Here is a 16,225-nt window from a genome sequence, read left to right on the forward strand (position 1 = left end):
CAATAAGCGGTGACACAAAGATAAGATTCGGGTAGACCATGTGGAGCCGACCAAACATCACTAGTTAAGTTTATTCCCGTATTTATATTTTCAAAATATGCAATTAGTACCTCTTTGGCCTTCTTCCACAATTTTAAACAATAACGTTTAAGAGTATGACGACTTACGTGAGTGTATTGTGGTTGAAGCGTATCTCGAATCATGGCGGTTAAGCGAGGGTTGTCGAAGTGGCTAAACGGCAAAGCTTCTTGAATCACAAACTTCGCCATACGATCTTGAACTCGATTAATTTGGTATGTAAATATTCCGCCTTCACTATCCATTTGCGTTTGTTGCGACTCGACGTTCTGTTTCAACGCCCTGCAATACGGTCTTTCGATGTGTTTCTTCAAATTTGAATTCGAAAGTGGGTTTAAATAAATCCCACAAAACTTGCACCGAGCCTTCAATGAATGGTCACTCAATTCAACCAAATCCCTTGATTACGATTATGAGGTACAATACGAACGAAACTTGGTCCGGCGGTGGAACCTTGACCAACCGATGATTGTGAGGCAGCCATAACAACAAATATGAATATAGAAGAAGAGAAAACAAGAGATTAGAGAACTCAGAACGTTGTAATAGCGTTTTTTTGTATTTTTTTTGCGTTCGGGTTTGCGTTTTGAGTGTTGTGATGAACCCATTACACCAAATACCTATTTATACTAGTAGTGGGGTGTTTGGGGAGCTAAAAAACGGCAATTTTTGGCCCCAACGGTCAAAAAAACGGCCATAAAAACCGTTTCCCAACGGCTAGAACTACTCCAACGGCTAGAACCGGTTCCGAACCGGTTCCGGTTCGGTTCCGGTTCCTACCCGGTCCACCTCCAAAAACGTCAAACCGGTCCCGGATCGTCGGGTTGAAACGGAACCGAACCGGTTCCTACGAAAAACGGGTAGGAACCGGTTCGGTTCCGGTTCGGTTCCACCGAACCGGTTCCAGGACGTCCAATACTAATAAACTAGTCAAGCCTGCCAAAGCTCGAGCTGGAAAAACTACCGACGTCACATGCTTGAGTTTTAAGTGTAGAACTCAAAACAAAGGCGATTGATCATAAATGATAAAAGAGTATGTTGACGTTTAACTAACAAGCATACTTATTCTCAACGTTTAACTAACAAGCAAAACTTCACTAATACTCATGAAAAAATTAACTTTACACCACTAGATGCATCTAAAAAAGCTAATAATAACCTTGGAGATGCTATGGTATTGTTAAGTTGTGATCCAGGTCACATATTGTGTGTCCCTTTTGAATCTTTTCTTGATTGAACTCATCGAGCCTCGTGTATAGTTTCTCCAACATTTGCAAGCAAACCCGATCGGATGTGCAGGGCCCACACATCATGTAAATCACATTTCCCAATGGACGCATGTAAATACCGTCTTCCCTAAGCTTTAAAAGCAGAGTTGTTGAACATAGTGATGCATACCTACAAATATGAGGATACAAAAGGTCAAAGTCAAACGTCAATTTAATAGCAAAACCTCATAAATCACTTCATGGGATCTTGAAAAGGGTATTATTGTAATTTCATGCACAAACCCGGCATCATGATCATCTACTTTAAGCTCCAAAGCGAAGAGAGTTCCCAATGAAACCACTCTTTGGACCGCAGGATGAAATGAGATCTTCTTAACCAACTCTGGATCCCATAACTGTAATGGTATTAAATCCAAAATTATTATTATCATGTTAGTAATCACATATCCGACCTATGTATGTATATACATACGATTCAATAAATCAATAGTATCCAAAAATAATAAGATTTATTCAAATGTGTAAAGCCTTGTATATATAACACAATAATTACTTGTAATTAGGGCTATCCAAAAAGCTCACGGCTCGAAGCTCGCTTGAAAAAAGCTCGGAGAAAGCTCGCTCGAAATCGGCTCGATTGTAAACGAGCCGAGCCTAGCTCGACTCGATTTCTAAACGAGCCGAGCCTGAGCTAGCCCCGGCTCGACTAGATTTCTAAACAAGTTGTAATAATTATTTAGAATCACAATCATTTTAGAATTCCAGATAATTTAAAAACTTCAAGATATTTTAACAATCAATAATTTTATTTCTTTATTTATCAGATATATTTATTATTATTGTAGATTAGTTTTGTCATTTATTATATGTAATCACAAAATTACATACAATATATGACAAAACTACCCCCAAATAATATTAAATATGTAAAATACATAAACAAAACCATTGGTTGTTAGAAGTTCTTCAAGTTTCCAATTTTTTGGAGTTCTTGAGAGATCCAAACCCTATATGTATAACAATAACTATTTATAATAACAATTATTTATAAATATTATAATATTCCTTTAAACAAAGAAACATGTTTATAGATACCTCTCTCAAAAGATTTTGTCCCGCCATAATATTGGGGTTGGTTTGTGAATCTTTGAACCATTTGATGGAATTACAAGCGGTTGCACACCCAATTGCGTGTGCTGAATAAGAGTGCCCATGAAGAAGAGCGTTTAACTGCCATGAAAAAGACCAGTTTACCCTTTTTATAATTTAAAGAAAACAACAGGCAATAGTATGTGAAAATAAAATATTTATTTAGTTATTCACCTTTGAATCTCCGACAAAGGATTCAAAAACATCATTTGTCGCTAATGTAGCAGCCAACGGTATCATGCCACCTGTCATTAACTTTGCAAAACAGGCTATATCGGGTTTGCAGAAAAGCAACTCTGATGCAGACTGTAAAGAAGTAAAAAAACCGTCATTTATTACCAGACTTTTATACAAGTCAATTTGGATATTTTTTACTCTTAAGAGTCAAACAGGTCAACTTACAAAAAATTAATTAAAATTGAAACGGGTCAAAATGATAATTTAATAATACAACTTTGTAATTATATTTAAAGTGCTAATTATTTGAAGATGATAGAAAAAAATAGTGTTTTGGGTAGACCCAACTTGACAAATTTTGACCTGTGCAAAAAGTTAACTCTGACCCGAAACTGTTTTGACCCGTCCATCTTGCCAACTTTAGGTGTACTTGTGTATGTGTGTGGCCCACTAAAGTAAAATCAACAAACCTCAACTCCTAACCGCCAATATCCTGTGAAAACTTCATCAAATATAACTGGAATTTTCCTACTTTTACATTCTTTTACAAGTATGCGTTGGAACAACGGATCAACCATCAGCATCCCACCTGCCCCTTGGATAACTATCAAAATACCAAAAACATTTTTGAAAATTTTCAGAAAAACATATTTGGTCATGTTTATGTTTTTAACTATATTAACTTCTAAAACACATGGAAATTGCCACTAAAAAATCTAATTATTCAAGATTCAAACAGCAAAACCGCATCCAAACACTATTTCAGCATCATGTTTCTTTAAATTTGATAATGTGAACTTAGGCCCGTAAACGAACCGAACGTTTCGTGACCCCCCCATCGGAAAGTTCTTTTGTTAATAAACAAACATGAACAAAAAAACTAGTTCATTTAGTTAAACGATCGAACATGAACACATGTCTCATACGCTCATTTATATTCGTTAATGTTCATTTATATCCTTTTTTTTTTGTTAGTTTACGTTTGTTAAGAGTTCATTAATATATTCATTTACAAAGGTACATTTTTAAAAACGTTTTAGGCTCAACACATTGTTTTCACATTACTTTTTAACTAGTTTTAGCTCAGTTATTTTCTTTAATCTACGCTCAGTTATGTTTGTTCGTTTACATTCGTGATTCGTGAACTGTTCGTTTATACTGTTAACAACCGAACATAAAAAAGCCACGTTCATTTAATTGACCGCGTTTAACCGTTTGTTCGATTAAAGTTAGATGAACGAGCGTTCATGTTCATCAGTTCGTTTACAAACACCCAATAATCAAATTTCACAACTACAAAGTAGTTTAAAAACTCAGTTACCTGGTTCAATAATTAACGCACCCACGTGAGCATGCTTTCTTGAACCTGAACTTGACAGCAATTCTTGTGATATATAAGTTGAATAAAAAGAAGCAAGATTCGAATCGTCTCTGCTTTTATTAAAAACTTGATCACGAGAGTTAAAGGCTGTTGAAAAGGAAAGAAATTGTTACTAAACAAAACAAGAATTAGAAATATATACAAAACGTCACTTACACATGTCTTGCAAAATCACATCTTCATAATGCATATTTTTCGGAACGATTATTTTCCAGATTCCATCTTGCATAGAAACAAATGGTGGGTCTAGAAAAAGTCCTCTTCCAGTATACCTGCAAAATTAAATTTTTAAAAAAGGTGAATCAAGTTTTAGTAACACTCGGATTCTAAAAAGGTTGACCAAAGTGATATTTTGGCTTAATAAAGAGAATGGGTCAAGTTGGTCAAACAGGTTGGAAGTTAACCAACGGCTACTTTTAAAGTATACAACCCTCTAATCGCTTTTACTCAAAATGTTGAGTATTATTGTAATGTAATGTAACTAGTGATAGACACCGGAATTACAAATAGAAACCAAAAGAGATACTGATAGACACCGAAATTACAGATAGAAATTGAAAAGATAATAACCCTATTCGAGATGGGTTGATCTCCAGTTACAAGGAATTAACCTAGAAATTGTGTTAAACATAATTATTGGCATCCCTATCAAATAGAACAAAGGATATAAATAAGCATTATTAGAATAATAACTAACACTAAACTTCAACTACCCATTTATTATAAAGTAATAACTAGCCCTAACTTCAGCTACCCATGTGCTCACTTTCCCCTGTTTTCGATAACTGTTTTGACCGAAATCTGGGATCGTATCAATACTTCTGGCCAGGAATAAGGCGTGCTCCAAATCTCCAATGAAAATTGTCCTCAAGTCGAAAAAAAAAAACCTATCACACCAAGCATTAAGCCATTCCATTGTAGCTTGACATGCTTCATAGAACAATCGATGGGCAAAAATGGAATGTGGCTGCAGAATGGCATATTGGCATCTCAAAGGGATTATCAACTGTGTGGTCAGCTTCATCGGGATGATTTGCATTTGCCATTTACCCAGAATGGCATGTAGGCCGGTCGCTGCAAAATCATCAAGGATGGCCGCTATTTTGTCACCCTCTATTTGAGCATGTCCCTCATTATCATTAGCGACTTTCGGTAACTTAAAAGCATCCGTGATGTAAAGAGGTGTTTTAAGTTGGGTAGAAGTCGGGCGTATAATTGTGGTGTATAATCATGGCTGCAGGTCGATCCTCGTTTCTGTCCCGAAGCAATAAGCAGATTACCATTGATCACCTTTCATTAAGCGCCACTAAACTTAACATCTCGTCCTGTTCATCCAACTGTCAGAGAAAAATAAGCTTCACCCTCAAACCTAAAATCACCCTAGCGTTCTGTAAGTTCCATGTAGTTCCCAATGAAGATTTCAGACAAACATCTCTTCATGCCCATAACTGTAAGAACATCATCGTTACCTAACTGTACCTTCCCAAAGTCACCCTCTTTTAAATTCTTCATCCTCCTCCTGTTGTAAATTGCATGAAATGAAGCTCGTGAATGCATCACCCAGGAGTCCAAACTACTTTCCACACTGAAAACTAGAGCATCATACTCCGTAACATCCTCACTAGTAGCATCCACAAAACTGTTGAGTTCCTTCTTTTTTTGAACATTGACTCTTAACATATCCCACGTCATTATAGCTCCACCAATTCCCAGCTTTTTGAGTTTTAGACAAATTCCTACCCTTGCTCACATTGTCCATGCTATTCCCTCTTACTTGAATTCTTGCGTCTGACATACTCCAAAAAACCAAGTCCCTACCCCTCAAATGTGAATCCAGCAGCCCCCACAGAACTTATAACAGCAAATGCCCCGAACCAGTTACCTTGCAACGAAGATAGCATCAGCAGAGCTTGAGTCTCATCATCAAATTTAATTCCCCACAGAGTTTAACTTTGAACAGAATCGATATTAAATTGTTAATGCGATCTGTCACTCCCTTCCTTCATCATGTCATGAACAGCTCCTACATCAAGAGCCCCTTGTTCTCCGCCAATAATTTCTTACGCATATTTGACAGAGCTGACATCATGCCACGAGTCTTGGTTTCCTTCAAGTTGTTGAAAGCAACACTTCTTGTCAAAGGCAACATAAATTAATTGACTTTCTGAGGTTTTCCACTAGTACAACATCTAAGTCTTTTGACATGACAAAGCTTCTATTTATAACTTCCACCAAACAAAATCAGAACAGTTGACCTTGTCAATCTGAACTTTCCGTCTTCAGCAATAGCAAACAAGGAACAAACCGAAAACGGTGCACAAACACAACAATGCCACAGGCCTAAACTTGATGGCTGTTCTACTTAACACTATCAAATAAAGCGATTTGTTCCTACAATATCAAAGAATTGTAGACAAACAGGCAAAAAACGATGTCCTTCACAAACAAACCCGGTTCCCCAAAGCACGTCTGGTAATAAGACAGGCAAAAACTTGAACTTGAAAAACAAACCTTACCCGAAAAATCGATCCCAACAATCGTCAGAAAACCCAAGACACGGCTTGTAAAGAACTATTAACTAGTTAAAAGGTAACTAGTTTGTACGATCAAGGTATTATTTTTGTGATTGATCAGTTTTTTACCCTTTTTAACTTGATCATGGCTTGTAAAGAATTATTTACTTAAAAATATTTACAAATGTAATTTCAGTTTGATAAATGTAAATTTGTTGTATGCAAACTATTGATTGAGTCAACTGTTTAGACATATGAAAATTTGTTCATCAGTTAGCTAATGCAAGTTAAGTTGGTTAAACAGTTATTTAATCACTTAATCAGTTAGTCAGTTAATATGCAGCTTGTAATCATGTTAATCGTTTAGTTAGTCAGTTACTTAATCACTTAATAGGTTAGTTAATCCGTTAATCATGTTAATATGCAACTTCGTTAATCATTCAGTTAGTCAATTAGTTAATCATGATAATATACAACTTAGCAGGAGATTTAATCATGTTAATATGCAAATGCAACTTAGTAGGTTAGTTAATCATTTAATATGCAGCTTAGGTTAGTGAATCAGTTAGTGTGCAATTTAGTAGGTTAACTAATCAGTTAATATGCAGCTTAGTAGGTTAGTTAATCAGTTAAAAATGAAAGTCAACAGTTAAACAGTGGTGTAATGATGCAATTAATCAGCTTGCTTAATATGCAGCTTTGGTTAGTGAATCAGTTAGTATGCAGGTTATATTGTGAATTTGATTATTATGGTTGTTTTTGTCATGAGTTGCTTAAAGTCAATAGTTATTGGATTGGTCAAAGTCAATCGGGTCAAAGGGGCATTTAAAGTTAAAGTGTAGTCAAAACAGAAGTCAAAATAGAGGTCAAACTAAAAGTCAAACATCGAGCATGCAAAACAAATAAAGGCAAAAGTCGGACAATTTTAATTTTGGAGGGAGGTCTAAAACGACGGGGCACAAGAACGCAAAATAGAGGGGTATAATCATAGTCACATGGTTAACAACACGCTCTGGTACGATGTACCATATAATGTGGAACAGGTTCACTATTCGCTAGGTCTCTAAAACTAGGTACGATTGGGGGGGGGGGTTCATTTCGGATCGCTCCCAGTACGATGTACCATATAATGTGGTACGATGCATGTAATTTTTAAAAAAATATGTATATAATCAGCGTTGAAAGTATTGTGCATACGCGCTCATTGGAGGTCGGCCGCCCGGATTTTTCCAAAGCGATCACACTACCTTGACGGTCAAAATTGTTTCATAACGAATCAAAATTAGACCAATTCAGTCAGGGGGAACTAGTTCTTACCTCAACTAAAACCAAAATCAAACCAAATTTGGTTAAAATCAAACCAAATACAGGGCTTGGTCTTCATCCGTGTGTCTTCTGTGATGAACAAAGGTGTTGGGGAGGATGAGATCTGAATATGTTAGGTAGGTTGTATGGTGTGGGGGTTTACTTTAATTAACTTTGTGTAGTATAACAACTGACGACCCCGCTTCCATCTTCGCTTGATTATAATTGGTCCCCAAAGTTGTAAATTATACATAAAAAGCATAAAAATAACTTTATATAAAAAGTTAAATACGATTAATCCTAGCCGGTACCCAACCGCCCGACTAGCGCCTAGGGACTTCTGCAACATTGTATATAATGTTAATTTTATACTTTTTATGTATATTTACAAATTTGGGGACCAAATTAGTGAAGATGGAGGAGATTAATGTAAATATACCCAAAATTAATTAAACCTTAACCCCACCACCATGTCCATCATACGCTTCCCCTTCTCCTTTGTTTATCAAGCTGTAAAGAAACCCTAGCACAAATTTGATTCGATTTTTGTCCAATCTTGGTTTTATATGAGGTAAGAACTTATTCCACTTGAGTGATTTAGCCCAATTTTGACTCATTCTAAAATAATTTTTACCTAATTTTCTGGAATGCCATTTGCATGATCGGAATTGCGATCCAGAACGAACTAGGATCGTGCTCGTACAACGTTCTGGTACAAACAATCCATATCGAAAATCATGGGCCTTAGAGTGAACCATGTAACAGTAGGTATAATAGGTCTTATCAGGCGCATTCAAACAGAAGTTAAGCGATGAGATGACGCCTTGGCCCAAAGTGCATCCGCATAAATCTTATTCTTATCATATTTTTATATATAATAAATATAATTATATATATATATATATATTTGATACATTGAATAAAAATAATACTGATAATCAATTCATGTAGGCCCTCGAGCCAACTCAAGCTCGGGCTCATTTATTGAACAAGCTTATTTTAAGGCTTGAGCTCGGGCTCAAGCTCGTTTAAGCTTGGTTCGATTCGAGCTTTTAACAAGTCGATCTCATGTAGCTCACGTTACACACCTAGTTTACATCGTACAATCAATGTAACATCAACTTGATTGGACAAGGCAATTAAATAAGAACTTGCAAAAAAAAAATCCCATATAAAAAAAGTGTTAACCTACCATGGTTGTTGAAGAAAAGCAGTGTAGGGTGATGGGGCTTGTGCATCCATAGCACCCAATGTATCTCCATGATAAGATCCTTTAAGTGCTACAACCTGTATAATTGTGAAAGAAATTTGATTATTGGTCACGCGATTATAGTTGGTTAACAAAATTCAAGTGCTGAAATAGAGCTTTGCTGATAAGGAAGTTTTATGACACTTTTTAATATGAAATATTGGAGTAATAATGGACTTTGTGAGGATACATACGCATAATAGCTAGCTCAAAATGAACCCACATGAAAGATTTGGTTCTTCGGACACAACATTATTTCATATTTTAACCTATGTACATAAATAATTTTTTTTAATCACGGTTGAATTAATCATTAGCTTATACGTTATATGTCAAATATATGTAATTACAGTAAGATGAATTATAGCAACCCACTCAATGTTTCGTAAGCCAAAAGAATGTTGATTTACCTAAATAGAGTTGATTTATGCATTGAAGGATAAATATATATATCTAAACCAATGAACTGAAATAAAATAGGCAGTAGATTATAGTGTTTGGATGAGCTTCTGTCCGAAGTAATAATCAGATGGTCACATGGTTGGAAGTTGGATATTTTGTAACTTTTGATTAGTAAACAAAACTGATATAATGAACAAAAATAACATATTTGTGAAAAAAGAATGGAGAATGTTGATGGATAAAAATATCAGAAACCAGGTTAAAATAACGAGGAAAAAAAAGTAAACATATTTTGGTTTTAGATAATCAGTATCAGTTGACTTAACTAACCAGTTCATCAAACTATTTATCCAAACATTAAAATTAAATATAGATTCTTTTTTACTTCATGTTGCAAAAAAACAGATGATGAATTTTAAACACCTCTTATGCTGTACAAAAGATCTGATAACACATATGCCATTTGTAGAAACCATAAATAAATGAAAAAAGTCTCACAAAAAAGGCAAATTATATAGAATTTAACTATAAGGTAGAGATACCTTGAGCTCAATACTACTTTCATCAGTGTTATCCTGGTGAAGGTCCAAAAGCAATTTATTGTCAGCCAAGAATTTCCTAAATGCCATTTTTAAAGCAATTTCAATTGCCGTTGACCCGTTATCTGAAAAATACACTCGAGAAGCCCATCCTGCAATATAAACACAAAAGTTCCATTCACATTTAAAATATATAACTTCTTAATCAAAATTGACACACTAAATCTTCATAGCAAATAAAAAGGTTTGAAAAAAAAATTTTTGGGTTAACCCACCCATTTCAACATTGACCGAATATTTGACCCGAGTGTAATAAGTTAATAATAACATAGTGATTTTGGTTGTTAATAATGAAAACTAACCTTTTCCAACACCTTGAAGCAAAAGCTCAGCACATTCGAATGCGGGTTCATAAACATTTTCAGGGAACATTACATGCCCGAATCTGGCAGCAGTATAACCCATTTCCCGTGCTAGCTTAATCTGAACCCACCTAAACAAGTAAGCACCATTAAAAATAACCTTTCTTACCAGTCCATTAAGAATAACTTATCAACCAAATATAATTATACAGAAATCATGAAAAAAAAATTTACTACTAAACTAAGAAACCCCTTGTATTTTAGAATATATATATATGTGTGTGTGTGTGTGTAGGGACGCATTCTTTTAAGAATCAGTTTTTATGAGATAGTGGGTAGGATTTGCCGTCTTCGGTATAACACTTAAAGCAAGTTCTCAATATATTTCTTCGTTATGATTTGAGCACTCCCCTATGTGTGTGTGTGTGTGTAAAGGTAATAAGAAGATTATGGTGTCTAAAAAGTGTAAGAAGAATTTTGGACCATTGATCAGGGGTAATCAATGGTGAAGATGTATAGAGTGCCACATGGACTGCAAACTAACACTAGTTTTGGCAAGGAGGGACAAAAGGGTAATAAACACCCATTGTTGACTTGTTTCTTGTCCCTCCAGTTTTTAAATGTAGATACCCTTTTATACATCTTTATCTTAAAAAATTATACAATAATATCGAGCATTTTTTGTATTTAGTAGTATAGAATTGCCACATTAAACAAAAAAAAAATTAAGCGTTTTGAACTGCGTGTGTATAAGGGTGCATCAGGATTTTGTGAATACACTCATCACCCTTCACCTATACAAAATCATAGAATAACCTGTAAAGCAGCATTAGGTCCCTGAGTCCACCAGCTTGCACAAGCATCAAACATTTGAGTAATACACTCATCACCCTTCACCTACACACGAAGCAAAGTCTAAATAATATTAACCCGCCACAATAAAAAGAATTATAAAAACATAACATGTTTGAAAAAAACCTTATGAACTGCAAAGTTTTCCCCGCATCGAGAATCAATAACCGTGACCTTTTCTTGTGGAACAAGTTTGTGTTGAGTAAAGGGCCACCAAAAGACTTCTTGAGCCTTTTTAGGCATTTCATGTAATCGATCCATTCGTTTATTATATGATGATAACATTATCTCCTTTAACGAGTCAAAAACGCTTTGTGATTCATCAAACCAATCCAGTAAGTTGTCTGAAGGATCTTTTGGGATAGATGGAAGAACAAGAACCGGTATCCTTACAAATTCAAGATAAAACTATATATAAGTTCAACTATCAATACACGCGGAAAATAAAATAAAGTTTCAAAATGGGTGGGTTAGGTAATAAGTCAAAACCGCTTTGGGTCAAAACAAATATTTTATATATGAAACATATGACCAGGGGTGTCAACAAGCCGAGCCGAGCCAAAGTTTGACAAGGCTCAAGCTTGGCTCGTTTGATTTATGAGAGCTCGATCTTGGCTGATTTCAAGCTCTATTTCTAAAGCTCAAGCTCGGCTCGTTTATCATTTTTAACTAATTTATATATACAGTATACTTATTTGATTTATAAATATTCTTTATTAACCAAGCTATACTTTTGACTCGATCTCGTTTAAGCTCAGCTCGATTCGAGCTTTTAGCAAGCTGATCTCGAGTAACTCACGAGCTGTGGTTGGCTCGTTTACACCCTACATATGACTTTAGAACCATTTTCACCCGCTTTAGCCAATCTTTGTGATTTTAATCAGTTGACCCGTTAGAAATAAAATATAACCTAAACCGACCCTTTCGTAAGTAAACAGGTCAAAACGGCCACCTTGAATACACATAAAGATACACAGAACAAAGAGTATGAAATGAATGTAATAAGATTATACCTGTTTCTTAAATAAGACAACAATGGTACTTCATTTTCAAGGCCATGATCTTCCAACACAACAGCAACAACATCATAACCTCGTATTGTCAAACTTTCATATGCCGAAATTGTCCCTGGAATACCCCCTAATCTTCCATCACCCACAAGTATAGAAGGTAACCGAAGTGGCCTACATACATGGTATATGAAGTTCAAGTTAGTTATACTGAATCGCATAAGTAATTATAAAGAAAACAGGCCCATAAGACATACAATTCTCAAAGATATAAGTAGCTTTGTATGTGCTGCAAAAGTGCTAATTATGATCTGATGCTGCAATATATAGTTTTGCACAAGTCTGGCACTGTGAATTTGTGATTTTTTTACACCCAATATAATTAAATATCTTTGACTTCAATTAAATTATTACTTACTTTTTGATATATGTCTATTAAAGCTAGGGTTGACTTTGGGCTCAAACCCCGCGAACCAAACCCGAATTGTTTTCAGTTTTACGTGTTTTTGGTTTTACGTATGGTTCTCGGTTATGGGTCAATTTTCGGCTTTAGACTGGGCTTGAGATGTTTGAGACAGAAAAAAAAAAGAATATTATGAAATTGGGCCTTAATCTTTAGGCCTAAACATTTTGTTAACCACTTATTTATGAATTTGGGTATGAAAATTTTGGCCCAAAACTATGAATTTGGGCCATAAACTTTTAGTCTACAAATTTTGTTTTAACCACTTACTAATAAATTTGGATCTGAAATTTTGAAACCAAAGTTATGAATTCAGGCCTTAAATTTTGGTGTAAAAAAATTGTTAACCACTTATTAATGAAGTTGGTATGAAGTTTTGTCCCAAAGGAGATAAATTCAATAACAAACCTTTAAACAGTGCGGTTTAGTTCGGTTTTGGTGCAGTTCGGGGCGGTATGGTTTAGAAAAAACCGAACAGTTGGTTATTAATTTGGGTCAATTATTTTGGTTTTGGTTCAATTAATTCGGTTCGGTTTCGGAAAGAGGTATAACTGAACCTAGTCTTCGGTTGATAAACCAAAACCAAACCGCCGTTTAATTCTTTGGTTCAGTTATTTCGGTTTCGATTCAATTACTACTTTTATTCGCACCCGACTAAAGTCACAATGATTAAAACAAACATAAACTAACTTAAACTATAATGTCACCACCTACACAACTTGAAATTCAGGATCATGAAACCAAACACACACTCACCTATACAAATCACACTGAAGCGTACCCGACGACCCCGGACTCGCCACACCACCCGCCGTCTCCACCAAACTCAAAACCCTCCCTCCACCTTCACCATCACCTTCACCAACTCCAATCTCCAAACACTTCTTCAACATCACCAACACCTCCTCATCCCCCACACCCGCCCCTTCTCTCTCGCTCGCCAAATGTGGCGATATCGCCTCCTTCCACGCGTACATCGTCTTACACACCAACTCACTCCCAAAATCCCCATCCCCAACCTTCATCTCCTCGTAAATCCCAAAATCCCCAAATCCGTCATTATTTTTATTTTTATTATTATCATCACAATTGGCGCCAAATTCATTAATATTATTGGCGGGAAATTTGTTGAAATTGGCGGCGGGAAATGAGGTGTCTAGGGTTCGGTTAGGGTTTCCATTACAATTGGCGCCAAAATTGTCGAAACTAGCGGGAAACTTGTTGGAATTGGCGGGAGATTTGTTGAAGCTGGCGGCTGGAAATGAGGAGTTGAGGGTCTGGTTGGAGGCGGTAAGGGTAAGGTTAGGGTTACGGCGGTGGAGGATTTGTGGGATTTTGGTGAAGATGAAATTGGAGTCTGAGTCTATTGGGAAGCCGGTTTGGAGAGGTTTGATGTAGATGAGTTTTGATTTTGATTTTGACGGTGGAGAGAGGATAGTGGCGGCAGAGATGCCGGTGGAGACTAGGGTTTTGCCAAGGCCGGTGTTGGCGGACCAGATGGTGTAGATTGGGTGGGAGAGTGTGTGGTAGTTGTGACGGTGACGGTGGCTGTGGCGGCGGAGGAAGTGGCGGGAGTGAGTGAACAGAAGAGAGGGATGGTGGTGGTGGAAGAACATTGTGGTGTGGTGTGGTGTGGTGTGTAGGGTAACGGCTACCAATTTGAAAGTGTATTTACAGTGTGATGATATTTTTCCATTGTTATTTAGAACGTGGTGAATTAATTTTTTGACGGTGTTTTCATACCCAAATCGAACATTGACATGAATACCTTAGACTATTCGCTATCACGGGCTTCGAAGCCCCCCTTACAATTGAGGGGCATTTTTGGGATGGGGGTTTTGAAGCCCCTTAATTTTTTTTATTTTAATAAACTAACAAATTTATTAAATACAATAATTATAAAATACAAACTAAATTAAAATTAAAAACATATACATAAAAAAATCAATTAATTTTAGCCGTCGCCGTTTTGTTGTTTGTTTCTCCAAATATGTTCAACCAAATCCGCTCGAAAACTGAAATTCGTTTCTTTTTTTCGTGTTCTTAATAAAATAGTAAATCTCTCATCTTCGTTTAGTGTTGTCATCGGATCCGGCGCATCGTCGTACTCGCCTTGACATATTGCTCTACCCGAGTCCTCCAGTATCATATTATGCAAGATAATACAAGTGTACATTACATTTCTTAACTTATCCATGTGCAAAATACGAGCCGGATGTCTAATTATAAACCAACGTTTCTTTAATACCCCCGAATGCCCTTTCGATGTCCTTTTTGGCCAACTCGTGTTTTTTCTTGTAATATTTTCGTTTATCATCAGTCGGGCACGTAAAGCTATGAACCAACGTTGCCCAATCCGGATAAATGTCATCAACTAAATAATATTTGTATTCGTAGTTGACATATTAGTGGAAAATGAGGTGTCGGGTCCAACCCCGTTTACGAGACGGTTGAAAAGAGGAGACGCATTTATCACAGCTATATCATTGTTTGCACCGGGCATCCCAAATAAAGCATGACATATCCAAAGATCAAATGATGCAGCAGACTCAAGGATAACCATTGGTCCATCATGATCACCCCAATGATATTGACCTTGCCAAGCAACTAGGCAAGCTTCCCAAGCCTAATGTGTGCAATCAAGACTACCAAGCATCCCAGGAAAACCGTGCCTGTTCATGCACCTCGTATATTTTTTGTATGTCGGATTGAGTCGGTTTCCTCAAATATTTTTTATGATATAGTTGAGGAATACCTAATATTAAATTTTTAATGTCACTTTATTAACTTTGCATTTAAAATGAGAGGATTTATAAATACATATTAAAAGATGATAATACTCACATTCGCAGAACGTGTGAAGGGCTTCACGAGCCATTGTCTCCGACATTTGTAAATACTCTTCCATGGCGTCGCTCCCGTACGCGAGTTGACGAATTGCCGCAATGCATTTTTGCAATGGAGAATAACCGGGCTTACCTCTCGCGTCATCCCGTTGTTGGAAAAAATCATAATTGCGTTCTAAATCACCAACAATTCGTAAAAGAAGTTGGCGAGTCATCTAAAAACGCCGCCGGAAATGTTCCGCACCAAAAGTCGCGTCTGACGAAAAATAATCTTGCATCAACCTTTCATGAGCACCGACACGATCCCGTTGTCGATGAGGACGTCTTGTTAGCGGTTGTGAGCTTTCACAATGCTCGACTAAGACTCTGGCAGCATCTAAAATAGCACTAAATATTACATCATCCCCTGAATCGGAGTCTGAAATAACGTCGAGATTAGGGTAGTAGTCGGTTGTCGAAGACGAATCTAAAGACATTTTTGGGAGAAAATTATAAAAATTGAGATTGTATGGTTTAGTTTGAGATATATATATATATATATATATATATATATATATATATACATACATATATCTCAAACGGTCCAAAAAATAGCCGTTGGAAAGGGGAGGGTCCCACACAATTCATCTTCCGCGCCGGCCGTTTGAACGATCTCTCCATCGGCGCCCCT

General features: G+C 36.4%; 1 protein-coding gene across 1 annotated transcript; it reads right to left on the reverse strand.

The window, feature by feature from the left end:
• Positions 1-1,148: 1,148 nt before the first annotated feature.
• Positions 1,149-14,325, reverse strand: LOC143567198 (bifunctional dethiobiotin synthetase/7,8-diamino-pelargonic acid aminotransferase, mitochondrial-like). Its single transcript, XM_077053666.1, has 14 exons — positions 13,466-14,325; positions 12,250-12,420; positions 11,363-11,624; positions 11,201-11,281; positions 10,385-10,505; positions 10,026-10,174; positions 9,025-9,119; positions 4,171-4,286; positions 3,955-4,101; positions 3,104-3,237; positions 2,631-2,762; positions 2,403-2,537; positions 1,590-1,702; positions 1,149-1,476 (listed from the first exon to the last, which is right to left on the reverse strand). Exons 1-14 carry the CDS (start codon positions 14,323-14,325, stop codon positions 1,248-1,250), a joined length of 2,745 nt encoding a protein of 914 aa, XP_076909781.1. The 3' UTR covers positions 1,149-1,247.
• Between the last annotated feature and the right edge of the window lie 1,900 nt (positions 14,326-16,225).

The sequence above is a fragment of the Bidens hawaiensis genome, unplaced genomic scaffold (assembly GCF_021521415.1).
Source record: "Bidens hawaiensis isolate Kalapana, Puna unplaced genomic scaffold, B.hawaiensis_p1.1 tig00023233_1, whole genome shotgun sequence".
Taxonomy (NCBI): Eukaryota; Viridiplantae; Streptophyta; class Magnoliopsida; order Asterales; family Asteraceae; genus Bidens; species Bidens hawaiensis.